The sequence below is a fragment of the Fonsecaea pedrosoi genome (genome assembly GCF_000835455.1).
Source record: "Fonsecaea pedrosoi CBS 271.37 unplaced genomic scaffold supercont1.4, whole genome shotgun sequence".
Lineage (NCBI taxonomy): Eukaryota > Fungi > Ascomycota > Eurotiomycetes > Chaetothyriales > Herpotrichiellaceae > Fonsecaea > Fonsecaea pedrosoi.
This window is the reverse complement of record NW_013550612.1, coordinates 3640272-3655076: the sequence shown is the minus strand read 5'-3', so window position 1 is coordinate 3655076 and position 14805 is coordinate 3640272. Positions and strand designations below refer to the sequence as shown.

The 14805-nt window shown below is 53.0% G+C and overlaps 6 protein-coding genes across 6 annotated transcripts; 2 read left to right on the top strand and 4 right to left on the bottom strand.

The window, feature by feature from the left end:
* Positions 1–9: 9 nt before the first annotated feature.
* On the top strand, positions 10–2691 carry Z517_07119 (uncharacterized protein; the record flags this gene model as incomplete). The annotated part of the gene is made up of 1 exon (XM_013428857.1): positions 10–2691. The coding sequence occupies one exon, from the start codon at positions 10–12 to the stop codon at positions 2689–2691; it is 2682 nt and encodes an 893-aa protein (XP_013284311.1).
* A 568-nt stretch (positions 2692–3259) lies between these two features.
* Positions 3260–4643, bottom strand: Z517_07118 (uncharacterized protein; the record flags this gene model as incomplete). The annotated part of the gene is made up of 4 exons (XM_013428856.1): positions 3260–3565; positions 3668–3757; positions 3821–3851; positions 3922–4643. The coding sequence occupies 4 exons, from the start codon at positions 4641–4643 to the stop codon at positions 3260–3262; spliced, it is 1149 nt and encodes a 382-aa protein (XP_013284310.1).
* Positions 4644–5112: 469 nt separating this feature from the next.
* Z517_07117 (uncharacterized protein) lies at positions 5113–7029 on the bottom strand (the record flags this gene model as incomplete). The annotated part of the gene is made up of 6 exons (XM_013428855.1): positions 5113–5986; positions 6037–6110; positions 6158–6634; positions 6687–6823; positions 6877–6948; positions 6999–7029. 6 exons carry the CDS (start codon positions 7027–7029, stop codon positions 5113–5115), a joined length of 1665 nt encoding a protein of 554 aa, XP_013284309.1.
* A 68-nt stretch (positions 7030–7097) lies between these two features.
* Z517_07116 (uncharacterized protein) lies at positions 7098–7295 on the bottom strand (the record flags this gene model as incomplete). The annotated part of the gene is made up of 1 exon (XM_013428854.1): positions 7098–7295. The coding sequence occupies one exon, from the start codon at positions 7293–7295 to the stop codon at positions 7098–7100; it is 198 nt and encodes a 65-aa protein (XP_013284308.1).
* A 2975-nt stretch (positions 7296–10270) lies between these two features.
* On the top strand, positions 10271–11917 carry Z517_07115 (uncharacterized protein; the record flags this gene model as incomplete). Its single annotated transcript, XM_013428853.1, has 1 exon — positions 10271–11917. One exon carries the CDS (start codon positions 10271–10273, stop codon positions 11915–11917), a length of 1647 nt encoding a protein of 548 aa, XP_013284307.1.
* A 489-nt stretch (positions 11918–12406) lies between these two features.
* Z517_07114 (uncharacterized protein) lies at positions 12407–14737 on the bottom strand (the record flags this gene model as incomplete). The annotated part of the gene is made up of 1 exon (XM_013428852.1): positions 12407–14737. One exon carries the CDS (start codon positions 14735–14737, stop codon positions 12407–12409), a length of 2331 nt encoding a protein of 776 aa, XP_013284306.1.
* Between the last annotated feature and the right edge of the window lie 68 nt (positions 14738–14805).

The following is a 14805-nucleotide window of genomic DNA, read 5'->3' as shown; positions in this document are numbered from 1 at the left end:
GCTGCCACCATGTGGATCCTTGACACCAATGCCGATTTCTTTCAGGGCCGGCGAATGTGGCTCAGGCCAGGGCGGAGATACTTGTTTGGTCGAGTCAAGAAAGATGGCGTTATGATCGCTATCGATCACAAAACAGTCTCCAGACAACACTTCAATATCTCCGTCGACCCTGTCAAGGATGCCGACGTCGGCCAGATCCACACCCGAACGAAGATACGCATCGAAGACCACTCAAAGACGGGAACGTATGTCAACGGCGAGTTGATCAAGAAGCAAAACCCAAAGAACGAGCAGGAGCCAAACCCTGTGCGAGAACTGAAAGATGCCGAGAATTCGATCCGGCCAGGGAGCTGCCCCTATGAGTTCACCGTCACATGGCAACCCTGCATCTTCACCTTCAATCTTCTCAAGAAAGAGATCAAGTCGGGAGTTCTCAAGACAAAGCAGGAAAGGGTGAGGGATCTGGACATCAAGGCGATTAGCGATTTTTCGTCTGAGAACACCACCCACGTCGTGGCCAGCAAGAGAAATACTGCCAAAGGTCTGTTGGCGCTGGTCAACGCCAAATACCTCGTGACAGAATCATACCTCGACGCCCTAGACTACGTTGCGAGTCCCGCCACTCTGAGCCAGGAGGTAAATCTCTCTCCGCTGGAAACTGACTTTGACAGTGCCTGGCCTCATCCGAAGGACCACCTTCCTCCCCCGGGAAAGGAACCCACGATCAGGCCTGCGGAATCATATCAACCGGATCCTACGCGAGTCAACGTATTTGAACATTACACCTTTGTCTTTGGCGATCAAACTCAATATGACACTCTGTTACCCGTCATAACAAGTGGGCATGGGAAAGCTGTACTATTCAAAGTGGTCAATTTTGAAACAACTAGTGAGGAGTTGATTCAATTCTTGCACAATGCCGCCGGGAATAAAGCTGGCGACACTATAGCTGGGTCTAAAGGCGGAGTCATCCTGGTTCGATGGACTGGAAAGGAAGACGTTCAAGAATGGACGACTGCACTTGTCAACGAGTCGGCTTTAAAGACGGACCAGCGGGCAATCGATCAATCCGAGTTTTTAGACGCTATTTTAGCAAATGACGCCGGACTTCTCAAACAGCCTATCCCGTTCGAAAGCACCAACGAAGGGAGAATCGCACCTCCACCGTCTGCAGTGAGTTCCCTTGTCACTGGCCAGGTCAGCGGGTCCTACACAAATGGCAGCAGTGGAACAGAGAATGAAAGTTGGCAAACCGCCCATGCGACAAAAGCGATAGGCAACGCAGCAGCGACGTCCCAACCTTCACAAACATCAGAACAAGATGTCTCACAAGTCAACGGCGCCAGAGGAGAGGATACGAGACCTCTCCCCGTCCCGAAAGTCTCGCAGCTGACCAAGTTCAAGAACTTTGACGATGGATTCGACCCCGACGCCGTCGCTGCTTATGAGGAAGACGAGGTTATTGAGGAAGCCGCATACATCTCCGAACCAGAAAGTCAAGCCAGGTCACCTATCGTCATCAAAGAAGAGTCACAGTCAACAACGAGGAAGCGACCTCGATCACCAACAGAGCAGCAACACGATACATTTGCAAAGGAAATGGACGATCTCCTCCCTGCAGCGACCGCGTTGAAGAGACGAAAGCTAGCGGAAGCAGCGGCGAACGGGCGCACTATTGAGGAGGACATTCAACCAGGTCCATCACCCGTGAAAAAGATCAAGGTGGAACGGGAAATTGACGTCCGCGAAGCCGCCAGAAAACAACGGCAAGAGAAGGAAGAAGCCGCTCGGAGAGAGGAAGAAGAACTCGAAGCTGGCCTGCCTGGCATTGAGGACAAGGCACCTGCCAATTTGGTTGACGTAGTCACAATTGATCTTCCAGTACGTGATAGTAGGTCGAAGGCGAACAACAGGGTCAACGATCGGCACGGACCAGACTGGGATCCCAAGTGGAATGGTCGTAAGAACTTCAAGGGCTTCCGTCGTAACGGCGAACCAGCTCAACGAAGATCTCACGCCAGCAAGGTCATCGTGCCACTGGTCGAAGTCCCGAACAAAACGGGTGGCTTAGGTGATCAATATTGGTCAAAGACAGAAGAAGAGCAGGAGCGCGAGAGGGAGAGGAAGCGTAGGGAGGACGCGAGAATCCAACGGACGACGCAGAGCCAGACCCAACCGTCGAGCAGGACCATCTCCGGCCAGGTCAACGGGAGATCGAGAACACGGATTGTCTTGGACGATGACGACGAAGACATGGACGATTTGATCGGTCAGGCAGAGGAGGACGCGGAGAGCGCATCGACAGCTACGATGACCACAGGGATTTCTCGGCTGGAGAGGGAATCAGAGGACACTGCCGAGCATGAAATAGACCCCGGCACGCCGCGGCGCACGCGCGCTGCAGATCGCACTCGACAGACGAGCGAGAACGCGTCAGAAGCAGCGCAAGACGACGACACGCCGCCGAGGGCGACCCAATCGCAGAAGGGGAAGAGATCGGCAACCTCCAAGGCGGAAACGAGCAACCCGAAACGTCAAAAGACGTTACCTGTCACCGTCACGAATGTGCGCGGGGGCGACGGAAGCGATGAGGACGACGACAGTGACGACATGAAATTCCGGTTTGGGACGAGAGCGCGCAGGGGCAGAGGGGGTGGGAGAGGGAGAGGGAGAGGCAGATTCGCTAGTTAGTTGGTTGGTCGATACCGGCGCCGAAGGCCCCCTGGGAGGTGGGAGAGGGGATGATGCCAGATCCCTTTTATGTCTCTTGTAACATGTAACATGTACGTGTACCTTAGGATTCGATTCGATCCAATACCAACAACATCTACGCCCAGAGTGCCGTCAAAGCCATTGACCACCAACAGACCTTTTGGGCTATCTACCTAGCTAGGTAGTCGTAGTATAAGTCTGTTCGCAATACTATTTATGCCTCCTCGTACTAACCGGGGAGACGAAGTTAAGGGTATCGTGTCGCAAGGCTGGATACTCCTGAGTTTGTCTCCCTCGCCTCACCTCACCTCACTGGTCAAGATCGGGACTTGTACCGTTTTACGAGCTACGTGGATCCTTCCTCTCAATTCAATCAATGAGAGCCACCTTCTTACGTACGTGCAAGCCATACTTTAATGCATCTTACCGAAAAAAAAAGGATCAATTCCTTTCTTTTTTTTGGTGGTGGAAGGAAAACAAAATCGCCGCTCTGTTGTACTACATACTGACCCGCGAGTCCGTCCCCTTTTTAGACCCTTCCGGGGTTTCACCGCCAATAAGTCGGACCCCGGCCCTTGAGATACGTCTCCCAGGCGCTGTCGAGCACGTCGACGACCTCCTGGGGGAGGGGCCCCTTTTCCAGGTCTCTGAGGTTACTCTCGAGCTGTGACAGGGAGCTCACGCCGATGATGACGCCGTCGTTGCCGCCGTCCTTGGCGAATTTCAGGATCGAGTGGTGGATGCACCAGCGCAGGGCGGTCTCGAGGAGGGTCAGGTTGTGTTTCTGGACGACGGGCTCGATCATCTGCAGGGCCTGGAAGGTCGAGTCGTGGAAATACCGCTCGCGATACATCTATCTCACACAACACAGAGAGAGAGAGAGCGCGCGTCAGGGTCAAATTTTGGTGGTGGTGGTGGTGGTGGGCAATACAGGACAGACTTTAGGGATACGTACCTTTCCCGAGTTGGCCACGGTCGCAAACCGTCCTTCACTGGGGATGTCGTTCTTCGACTTGTATTTGCCGCTGAACACGCCGCCGGCGAGCTACATGGGCCGTGTGAGTTCTTTGGCTGCCCTCGCAGAGCAAAGCAGGATTGATAAACTTACCGGATTGTAAACGACCAAGTCCAAGCCATACCTGCAAGAAATCCCACGTCAGCTTGTTTTGTTGTTGCGACCCCTCTTAAGAATTCAGCTGTGATCCTCACTTTCGACAACACGGCACCAGTTCTGTCTCCATGTCCCGGGTAATCGCATTGTACATGGCCTGGTAGATGGTGGGTTTGACCCAACCTCGCTCGTTGGCAATGTTCCACACCTCGGCGACTTCCCACGACGCAAAGTTGCTCAGTCCCAATTGAACGAACTTGCCCTCCTTGAACATGTCGTTGCAGCACTGCAGGGTGTCTTTGAACGGCACGGAGCGGTCGGGGGCATGCAGGTAAAAGATGTCGACGCTGTCGGTCCCCAGCTCGGCCAAACTCTTCTCGAGACTGGCCCTCAACTTCTCTGGGGAGTGGTCGCCCGGCTTCACGGGGAAACACTTGGTCGCCAGTGTCAACCCGCGGTCTTTCCACCTCGCCTCTTTCGTAAAGGCTTCTTGTCGCCCACCAATGTATGATCGCGCCGTGTCCAGCTCGTTGTAACCCTGGGATTGGAAATAGTCGAGGTTCTTGTTGTATTCTTCCAGACTCGTGACCCGGCCACCCTTGGACTCGGTCCCCGGCGGGCCAAACGTCATGAGGCCGAGGATGATGCGCGGCTTGTCGCTGTTTGTCATGGTGGATGTGACGAGGGGCATCTTTGCGGTCGTGGACGAGGGCGAGGGCGAGGGAGCTGGGGATATGTGACGGGTGACGGACGCTAAGCGGGCAGCGGCCGTCTGGGGTGACAGGGAGGCTTGAGAACGGGTGACGGCGGTGCGCAACATGAAAGTGACGACGAGGACTTTGTTCTTTTTGTAGGGCACTTGCGCTCAGGAGATAAAGTCGAAGCTTTTTCCCTGTGGTGACTTTTGCTTGCGCAACTTGCTATCGGCGACAATGGAAGATGACCGACCTACCCCGACACCTCCGACGCCCTCCCCAGCATTATGTACATGACGCCATTGGATTTTCTCCAATTCTGGTTAACCACGAAAATTGATTGCTGTTGTGATCGGCTTAACACGGCGCTTGTCTATGCTTTTTTTCTTCTTTCTATCCAAGTGTTTGCCGGTGTCACCATCATCCTAGAGATAACCTGACATTTGTGTCCAGCCACTCGCTGCCACCGAAACATCAGATCGTGCTTGTGCAGCTATATGCCCTCCTAAGAGTACTTTATCTCCAGATTCTTTTCGCACCGGCACGGGCAGTGTCTCTCTGAGTACACGTATTCCAGCCTTGAAACTAACTCCTCTAACATTGCAGGTTGTAATCCTCCTTGATGATCTGGGCACTTTTCTCACCGATCATAAATACCGGGCCCTGCAGGTTAACATCGGGCAGCCGTGGGATGATACTGACGTCGCAGACTCGGAGGTTCTGCACTCCATAAACCCGCAACCGTGAATCCACGACACCACCATCAGCCTCAGGGAGCATCTGGCAGGTCCCACTCGCATGCCAGTTCGGGATGGTGTTGGTCTTGATATAGTCGAAGATAGTATCGTCCGAGGCGTTTGCGGGGATATTCGCGATTCCAGGTTGGACCTCGCCGTTATCGGGGCCGATGGTAAACTGTGCAATCGCCGGATGTGCAAGCAATTTTCGCAGGTCCTTAAACGCATTAATGGCTACGGCGCGATCGGTTTCGTTTGAATAGTAGTTGGGGTCGATGTTGGGTGCATCAAAAATCGACGCCGACTTGAGTGTCACGTTCCCGCGACTCAGCGCCACAAGCGGCGACGCCGTGAGTGAGATGTACGACAAATTGGCTTGGGGGACATAGTATGCAGACGAAGAGGCACCCCCGGTCGACGAAGTGCCGCCAGAGGACGGGAGGAAAGCCAGACCGCTAGGGTAGAATTGGGATTCATACAAGAACTCGACGTGCGCTTGGTTGACAAGTCCCGCATCGAGCACAGCCTGCGCACCTATGGCTCGCAGGGTAGCATTCGACAACCGCTGAAAACCATTGGTGATTCCAGAAGGAGCAGTGTATGGCCCAGTCAGAGAATCGAGGAACTGCTGTTGCGCCGCTGCAAGTGTGGAATCGTTGACGGCCATGGAACTAGTCGAGGCTGTTTGCTGGACCAAGGCCATGATGCTGAAGACGCAGTGATCATTCAAGCTGTGTAGAATTAGAGCAGCCTCTAACCACAAGTATTTGGGGACACTTACTTCTGCCCTACATTCTCGTTGATATACACAGGGTTGATCCCGTTTTGGCTCAACTGTCCGCTTGGCCCGATTCCCTGCGGAAACGTCAGAAATAGCCAGCGTTTCATCCACATTGACTGACCGAAATCATCAGAAGTTGAGGGCTGTTGAAGGCCCCCATGGTCACAATGACCTCCTTGGTCGCATTGACACTGATAAACTGCCCAGTTGGCTGGTCTGTAAAGGAGACGCCGGTTGCGCGTGATGTCCCATTGCGGCCTTTTGTGAACTGAATCGAGGTCACCGACGCATAGTGGAGGACGTCGAGATTCGTGCGGTTTTGGATCGGCTTGTAGAAGGCGTCATAGCTCGAGCTGCGCCTGAGCCGGTGGTCAAAACATCCAGTGCCTTGCTTGACCCCCGTGTTGTTGCCGCTGTTGAGTTCATTGACAATGGGGATGCCTATGGCTTCACTAGCGCGAATAAAGCCCACATTTGAATCTGGCACGAATCCCTGGAACGCAATCTGTAGCTCGCCGTTGGAATAAGCAGTAGGATCCCAGGTCTGGTAGCTGTGGTCGAAGGTATCCTTGAAGTTGGGTGGGTTGAAATGGGTTTGCTGTAACAGTCAGCCAGTTTGATCTATGCAGTAACACGCCGACCACACCGACCTTGACGCTCAAAGGATATAAATCATCCCAGCCCCAGCCTGGGTTGCCTAGCTCGACCCAGTGATCGTAGACGCTGGCGCTGCCTCTTCCATAATATAAGCCATTAATGATCGAACTCCCTCCAAGACCACGTCCTCCTAGCAGCACCAGTCAGTCAAACCTGAAGTCCAGATGGTGTGGAGGGGCTCACGGTGGTAGGGAAGAATTCGGTTGTTAAGGGTCGTTTGCGGCACAGTATAGTAATTGTAGTCGACCGCCGTACCTAGGGCAGTGAGTGAGCAGCTTGGGAAGTGTTCAGACCTAGAATCTCACCAGCAAGATATTGATTTCCGCCGGGGTACATATAGTTCGCAACAATCCCTGGTTCTGGACCTGCTTCTAGCACAAGCACACGGACGTTGGGACACTCCGTCAAACGGTTTGCGATAACGAGGCCCGCTGTGCCACCTGCTTGAGGTTAGTCCAGCCGTTGTGCCACGCTGTGTATAGCTTGCCTCCAGCAATGATGAAGTCGTATGTATCTTGTATGGTCTGCCTCTTGATCTGTTTGATGGGCTTTGCGCAGGCAACACCTGCCAGAGCAGCAGTAATGATTGCCGAGAAATACATGGCACTTTCTTCAAGAGACAAGAAGATGGAGAGGAAAGCAGTAGAGGAATATGCTAGGTAGCAAAATCCCGTCGCATATATATCCCAAGGCACTCAGTGACCGGCACTCACCACTTCAGCACTGAGGTCCTTCTAGTTTATAAAGTGGTTTCACATCCACAGAGCTTCAGGCCTTGCGCCTCGTCAGCGCCCTGAAGATCGCCATTTCGGATTACCGTACGATTGGTTGCGTTTGATTCTTCGAATAGACAGCTGAGGGATTCTGTCGAGCATCCTGGAATCAGTGCACAACAGGTCTATGCCTGCACGGAACATGTCCACCATGTCATATTATGCACAAGAAAGTCTCGTTATGGCGCAGGAATCTCTCACGGGCTTGTCGGAAGGATTGCTTAGCTTTAGCTTCGGGCATATAGATATGCCCAGCTTGCCAGTTGTACTCCCAAAAGGCGGTTTCCTGTAGCATAGATCAAGTCATTAGAACCGTGTCTTCTCGACTGCCTGCTGGTATGCTGCTCGACTGCAGCCTCGGGCAGAGTTCGAAGAAGCGTATACGAAGCCTCGTTTGATAAGGCGCTCCAAGGCCATGACCGGCTGTTCGCCTGAAACTGTAGACATCAAACAGACCTTATGATTTGCTCAGTAATACCGGCTGTGTAGATACCGTATATCCGCCTCTTCCGGTTACTTCCCCAGTCGGTCATGCCAATGACATCGATGATTACTCTTGCAGTCCAGTATCAAATCCTGGGCCGCTGCTCTGTAGGCCTAAACAGGGGCACGAACGCACAAGACTAGCATGTCTCCTCCGATTGCGGATATAGGATCTCGGATTGGAGGCTGGCCGACGCCTTGCAAGTCCGCGGTCCTGGTGAGTCGTCTTGAAGTCGGCAAAACGGCCAAAGTGGACCAAGCTTGACGTTCAGCTAGTACTTGTAGTAATCCCATCGGCCTCATATGAATTCCGATTCCGGAATCCAAGCGGCTCAGGCCACCCGTGCCCGAATCTATACCTCCGGAGCTATCAGCAACCGAGCGAGAGGTGAACCGCTCTTGCAGAGCCAGAGTTGATGAAAAAAACCCAATCGAGGTCAATTTGTCGATGGATTAGCTTCAAAGCCTCCACCCGTAAGATGGGGATTTTCAGGACGCCGAATATGTCTGGAAAGCTTTCGGTAGATCCTGGATTCTGATGAAGTCAACCTCTCACCTTCAGCTTGTACATGGTAGAATCACTGCTATTGGCGGTCTAGAAAGACTTGAGCCCACTCTGTTGAAGCATCTCCTGGTCTTGTCCCCGTGGGGATTCTTTAAAGTAGACATGGCAGTGCGGTGTCTTGGAACAAGGATGGGGGAAGGTTTATATCGTGGCAGAGAACAACCGCCAGGAACTAGTCAAGTCGGATCCCTCGTAGCCCTTCGACAAAATGGACGTTCGCCGAGGTTTGCTATTATTTGTCATCTGGCTCTCCCTCGGTGCTCTTGGGGAAACGTTCATGAGACTCTCACAGGCATCGCAAGCAGTGCCGTATGCATTGAAGGTTGTGAGTGCGTAGTGTGACTCGTTGCTCCGGAATCAATCTAGTTGAGACTCGGCCTAGTGCGCCCCTTCTGAGCACTATTCAGGTCCATCCCTGTTTCTGAATCAGAATATGAACCCTCATCTGCTCAGTCGTGCTCGGAAAAAGGTCGACGTCTTGTTGGATCTGCATTGAGAAATCTGACCTAGAAATTGGAAAGAAGTAGAAATGAGTTGAGGTTGAAAGAAGGTCACATCGCAAGACAACCGAAACACGGCATCACGTGCCGCCTGCGCCTGCGATCTTGACTGTGGCGTTGGTATCGTGGTAACAAAGGTGAAATGACTCTCCGTTGCTCCTCTTTTCAACACGCCGTGGTAGTCATTCTGCTAGTAGTGTGTCTATCAGATGTCCTGCGTTTCGATTGCGGTCTTTGCTGGCACCGCAGCCTTGGTGTAATAGCACAGCCTCGAAAGTCGAAAGGTCGAGAATCACCGAATACAGAGAACGCGAACCTCTCTCCGTCCTCTCACCTTCGGCACGACTCATGAGGTTGTTGGGAAGCGACACAAGAGCGTAAACCAGGCATAGCCGAACCAAAAAGGCGGACCATACCATTCGCCAAAAATGACCCTTATGGTCTCCTGCTGGAGATCTCTCGTGCGACCAGAAGAGCCAATATGCACCTTCTCGCCACGGGCTTGGGCATCAAGACAGGATTCCAGCCCGAATGGGAGCTAACATCTGGTCATGGGAAAGAAACAAGGAAACCAAAGGTTCCTCTGCCAGTTTTGAGGACACCAAGGACATATGTGGCAGTTGGTCTGTGGTTGATTAGGTACTGAGATACACTCTTTCCGGATGGTGTTGCACAACCATGATGCCTGGTGAGCCTCTCCAGGAGGTCAAAGTACGCACAATGAGTCTCGGTGTGCATGTAGAACTGTACCTAATAAAGGGACTGTCAATGAAAGCACCAGTAAGAGTACGAGTAAAAAAGTACCCAGAGAGAGCCGGGAAAGGGGGCCTGCGGAACGCACCCGAGTTGCCTGGATGTACATACTCGGTACAGCGGGATTCAGGGTCCAGTTGAACAGCCCCAACAGCCTAGCCCCCCACGCCACCCCAGTAGTTGAGAGCCTCTTCGTCTACGCCCCCAATCGGCAGCCAACACTGAATGCAGATGATGGAAGCCTTTGATCTCCGCAGGGCATTAAGAGAATAGTGCAATTCTCTCGCCGTCCTTATCGACAACTACATTGGTGAATCTCACGGGTGAACCTCGACACCGTCACAGCCCTTCCTATCAGAGTCGTACAAGCCGTCCCACTGGTACCAACAGCGCCACGTATCGACTGCAGACCGACTGCGCATGATTCTGTCCTCCCCACACCGCAGGCCACTGACCAAATCTGGTGACCTTTTTATAAGCCCTGCCTGTTCCCAACCGCATGGATGACACCGTCCGACAGTAGCGACTCGTCTGGGGGAGATCTCATCTATACGCCTCCTGGCACTGAGTCGCCCCTACCTCTCGCTTCGGCCTCTGCCGCATCCGCCAAATCCACTTTACGTCCTTCGAGCCCCTTGCGTCTCAACTCCCTTCCCCCAGCTATAAAAGACGAATTCCGGGCGGATCGACAGCACATTCGAGGGGTGCATTTCGATGTGAATGACGAACATAGACAAGACGAAGAGGAAGACGACGACGATATGGCTGGGAGAACGTCAATGCACCAGCCTCTTGGGCCAGAATCGCACGAACCGCTATTAGGGGAAGACAAACATACAAACACAAGAGGTCGACCAGAGTCACCAAGTCTCCATGGCTCAGCCCGACCAGCACTCTCGTCTCGGAGGAGCACATTTCGCTCGCGGTCTCCTTCATACGTCCAACCCGAAGACATGGTGCGGCGGAAATACATCTACGCTTCCTTCTTCCTCATCCTTTCCCTCATCTCCTTTGTCGTGCAGACGGAAACTGCGGTATATATTCAACACGAACTGAAATGGGACAAGGCATATTGCATGATGTACTTGACGCACGGCTCGTGGATATTCCTCTGGCCAGTCCAACTCATCTTCCTCCGGATACAGAAACGACAACTGTCCTGGCCTGCGTTCTGGCGAAGACACGTTTACCTCCTCCGTTCTACGGCGCAAATGGTCCGCTCTCAAGAATTACATCTCTCAAAGTCCACCACTCTGGTATCCCCTTGGCCCTACATGATCAGAGCCACCGCCTTCATCACCACGTTTCTGACGATGGCCGGAGGATCGTGGTACGTTGCTGTCAATTTGACCTCACCGTCCGACCTCACCGCGATCTACAACTGTTCCGCCTTCTTCGCCTATGTATTCTCCATAATGCTCCTGAACGACAAATTACGCTTTGACAAGGCAATCTCGGTTGCTCTGGCCATCATTGGCGTCCTTGTCGTCGCATATGGCGATAAAGATGACACCACCCCTGGTCCAGGGACATCAAACCCAGGTGCTGAAAAGGGATTCGGAACAAAACTCGTGGGGAACATCGTCATTGGCATTGGCTCGGTGGCGTACGGTTTTTACGAAGTCCTTTACAAACGCTTCGCTTGTCCCCCTGAGGGTACTTCCCCAGGCAGGGGAATGATTTTCGCAAACACGTTTGGCAGCATGGTTGGGCTTTTCACACTGACCGTTCTTTGGATCCCTCTCCCCATCCTTCATTGGACTGGCCTGGAGACATTTGAGATTCCAAGTGGCCAAGCAGCCAGATTACTCGCAATCTCCACCCTCTCCAATGCTGTTTTCTCCGGCTCTTTCCTCGTCCTCATGTCCCTCACCTCGCCAGTCCTAAGTTCTGTTGCCGCACTCCTCACAATCTTTCTGGTGGGTATTACAGACTGGATCATCACCGGGAAACCACTCAGCACGGCGGCACTCGCCGGTTGCGGCTTGATCGTTGTGGCGTTCGTCATGTTGAGCTGGGCCACGTATCGAGAGATGAGAGAAGAACAGTTAAAACGGGAAGAAGAGGAAGAGAACAAAGTCTTTGATGATGACGATGACGAGGAAGATGATGAAGAGCCAGTGTCGAGCAATAGAAGGAGGGCCAGTTGATCTGCTTTTTGACGAGTCGGACAGGTCCAACTCTTGTATTTGCGAGGTCTAGTGACGTTTGCTGATGTTTTGGTGGTCGTATACCGTCCACGGCGCAGGACGGGACTTTTTTTGGGGGTGTGTGGCTCAATGCGATGCCACGATTCTCGGGGCAATGTATTGAAATGGGACTCTTGGATGGAGGGATGTCCCAGTAGCACGCATTCGAGGCACAGGAGGAAGCAAAAATTCGGGCTCCAGCCAGACTGGACATGGGGGATTTTCTGAAAGAATTTGGCATCTACAGGCGTTGGGACGTACACTATGTACGTCAAACTTACATATCCGTCATGGACTTGGGACCAGATCCAGTCCAACTGGAGATCATTATACCCCAAGGAGGGCGGTGTCATGAGAATAGAGACCCTCTTGAGGTCCAAGAATGAAATATCGCTATTGGTATATCAAAGTCATTTCTCCTGGGACCGTGTCCTACAAAGTCGTGAAATTTCAGGTGAAGAAGAGTCTCTTCTGCCTTCTCCCGCCCACGGCTTCCGGCTCGACCAGACTGCTAGAAGCGACCTTCCTCTTCGGTTTCGATCCACTGGCGGATTTCGGCCTTTCTAGCCCAGACGTGTCAGGTGGTGCTGTGCTAGAGGCCCTGGAGACAGATCCGTTCGTCTCGGCCACAACCTCTTTGATGGTCTGCCGCGAGAGACACAGATCGATGTGGCTGTTGAACTCCCTGTCGTTGGCTGGCTGCGGGAGTTGACAGACTGGACAATCCCATAATGCTTCTTGCTTGTGCTCTTCTTTCGAGGCAGTTGCTGCAGCTTTGTTCAGCACCCGTCCATGCTTGCTTTGTGGTGATGCTCCCGGCGAGTTCGACTCGCTGCCGTACTTGTACTTGCCAAAGGGCTCGTGCCAGTCCGCGGTAGAAACATAGGCTTCTGGTGCAAGGATGGTCTGGTCCTGGTCTTGAGCAGGTTCATGCTGCTGCTCTTGACTCAGGCGCTCAAGCTCTTCCATCTCCTCCTGTCTCTCCTGACGTGCAGCTTCTTCAAACTCTGAATCTGGCCAAACTTCCCACTCTGCATCGTCGGCAGGCTTCCCGTTGGAGAAGTTGTCACTGTTGACTTTACGACGGAAGAAATCAGTGCCTGCTTTCTTGGTGCTGACTAGGTGAGTGCATCGTAGTCCCATCAAGCGAAGCCGGAAATCTGGGATCTCCTTCTCGAGTTTGGCCAGCATTGGTAGACTGTAGTTGTAGAGATCGTCCGCAAGGTGGACTGCTTTCGGGGTAACGACTTGTCGGGTGAAGACTTCGTAGGTGTGCAGTTTGACCTTGAGGACTAGGGTCCGGCCTTTGACCTCGACGCGAACCATATCTTTTGCAAGCTCCTCGGCTGTGTGCCGAAGCTTTTCACGAAGTTCCTGCTTGTCACTTATGTCGCGGAATGTGCTTTCAGTCCCCACGCTCTTTCGCTCATACTCCTCAGCAGGCTGTACTACGGTGCGTCCCAGTCCAAGATATGTCTGCATCAGAAAATGGAATGCCTTCTCACCGAACAATTTGTACAGATACGCCCGGTGGACGTAGATGTCACCGCATGTTTTGATACCAATCGCATCGAGCTCTCGCTCAAAGACACGACCGACGCCGTTGACTTTGCGGACGGGAAGTGCAGATATGAACGACATGACGGCAGCTCGCTCATTGGGGATTCGGAACTGCCCATTGGGTTTGTTCCTATTGGAACAGATCTTAGCCAATTTGGCATTGGGTGCAATCCCCGCGGAGACTGTAATCTTACACTTCTCGTGCACTTCCTTTCGAAGTTGTTCAACCGCAGCCTCCGGGTCCATTTGATGAGTGTGGCAATACTCGGTGATGTTCAGGTAGGCTTCGTCGATACTGGAGCTCTCAAAACGCGGGTCGTATTCTGCGAGGATAGCTCTCACTTCTCTTGCCTTGGCTGTGTATTTGTCAAAGTTCAAGGGTAAACAGATCAGCTGGGGGCAGAGCTTCTTGGCCACAAAGCCTGCCATGGCACTGCGACAACCATACTTGCGGGCTTCATAATTACAGGTGGTAAGGACCCCCATCCCCACGGCCATGGGGACATTCTTGAGCTCCGGTCGGTCAATCTCTTCAACGGCGGCGTAAAAGGCATCACAATCAATGTGGACGACATATTGTGACAGGTCTCTCGCCACTTCGAGGGAGGTAATGTAGTCATCTGCCCGGCGCAAATCCGTCTTCAGGTCGAGCTTCTCCAGTTGTGCCTTCTGTTTGAGAATCCGCTCGATCTTTAGAGTCAAATTCCTGTCCCTGACTTCTTCATTGTTGAAGAATTTGGAGCCTTTCGACGCCTCGTATATGATCTCAGAGACCTTCTTTTGATCAACCGCATCCTGTCCTGCTTTAGTCAGGGAAGGGCCGAGTAGATGGTGCTTCAGGGAATGGTGTTGGGATGCCTGGAGGGAGGCGTTTTGGGCCTGCGGTATCTGATCGACATGGTCTGGGGAATTGTCTGTGTCTGGGGCGATGGTGGTAGTGAGGCCATCATTCTCGTCATGCAATGTCATTGCAACACCGGAGGGATGATGTCGGGCAGCATAGTGCGATGCCGCTTTGAGCAGTTGGCAGTCTGGTGGTGTCAAGGACGCGACAGGGTAGGGGCGTGATGGTGGACGTGTTTTAGCGAGAACCTTGGAAAAGTCACCTGCCGTAGCTGCCCGTGGCCTGCCTCCCAGTGACGAAACCAAACCACGCAAGCTAAACCATTCGCGGTAATCTTCTGGAGCGTGCACCCGGAATCTCAAACAGCTTGTTGACATTGAATGTGGAGAGACACCGCCTGCGCTCACTGTCTACAGAGACTCAGAGCCTGCCCGCCCTCTTGAGC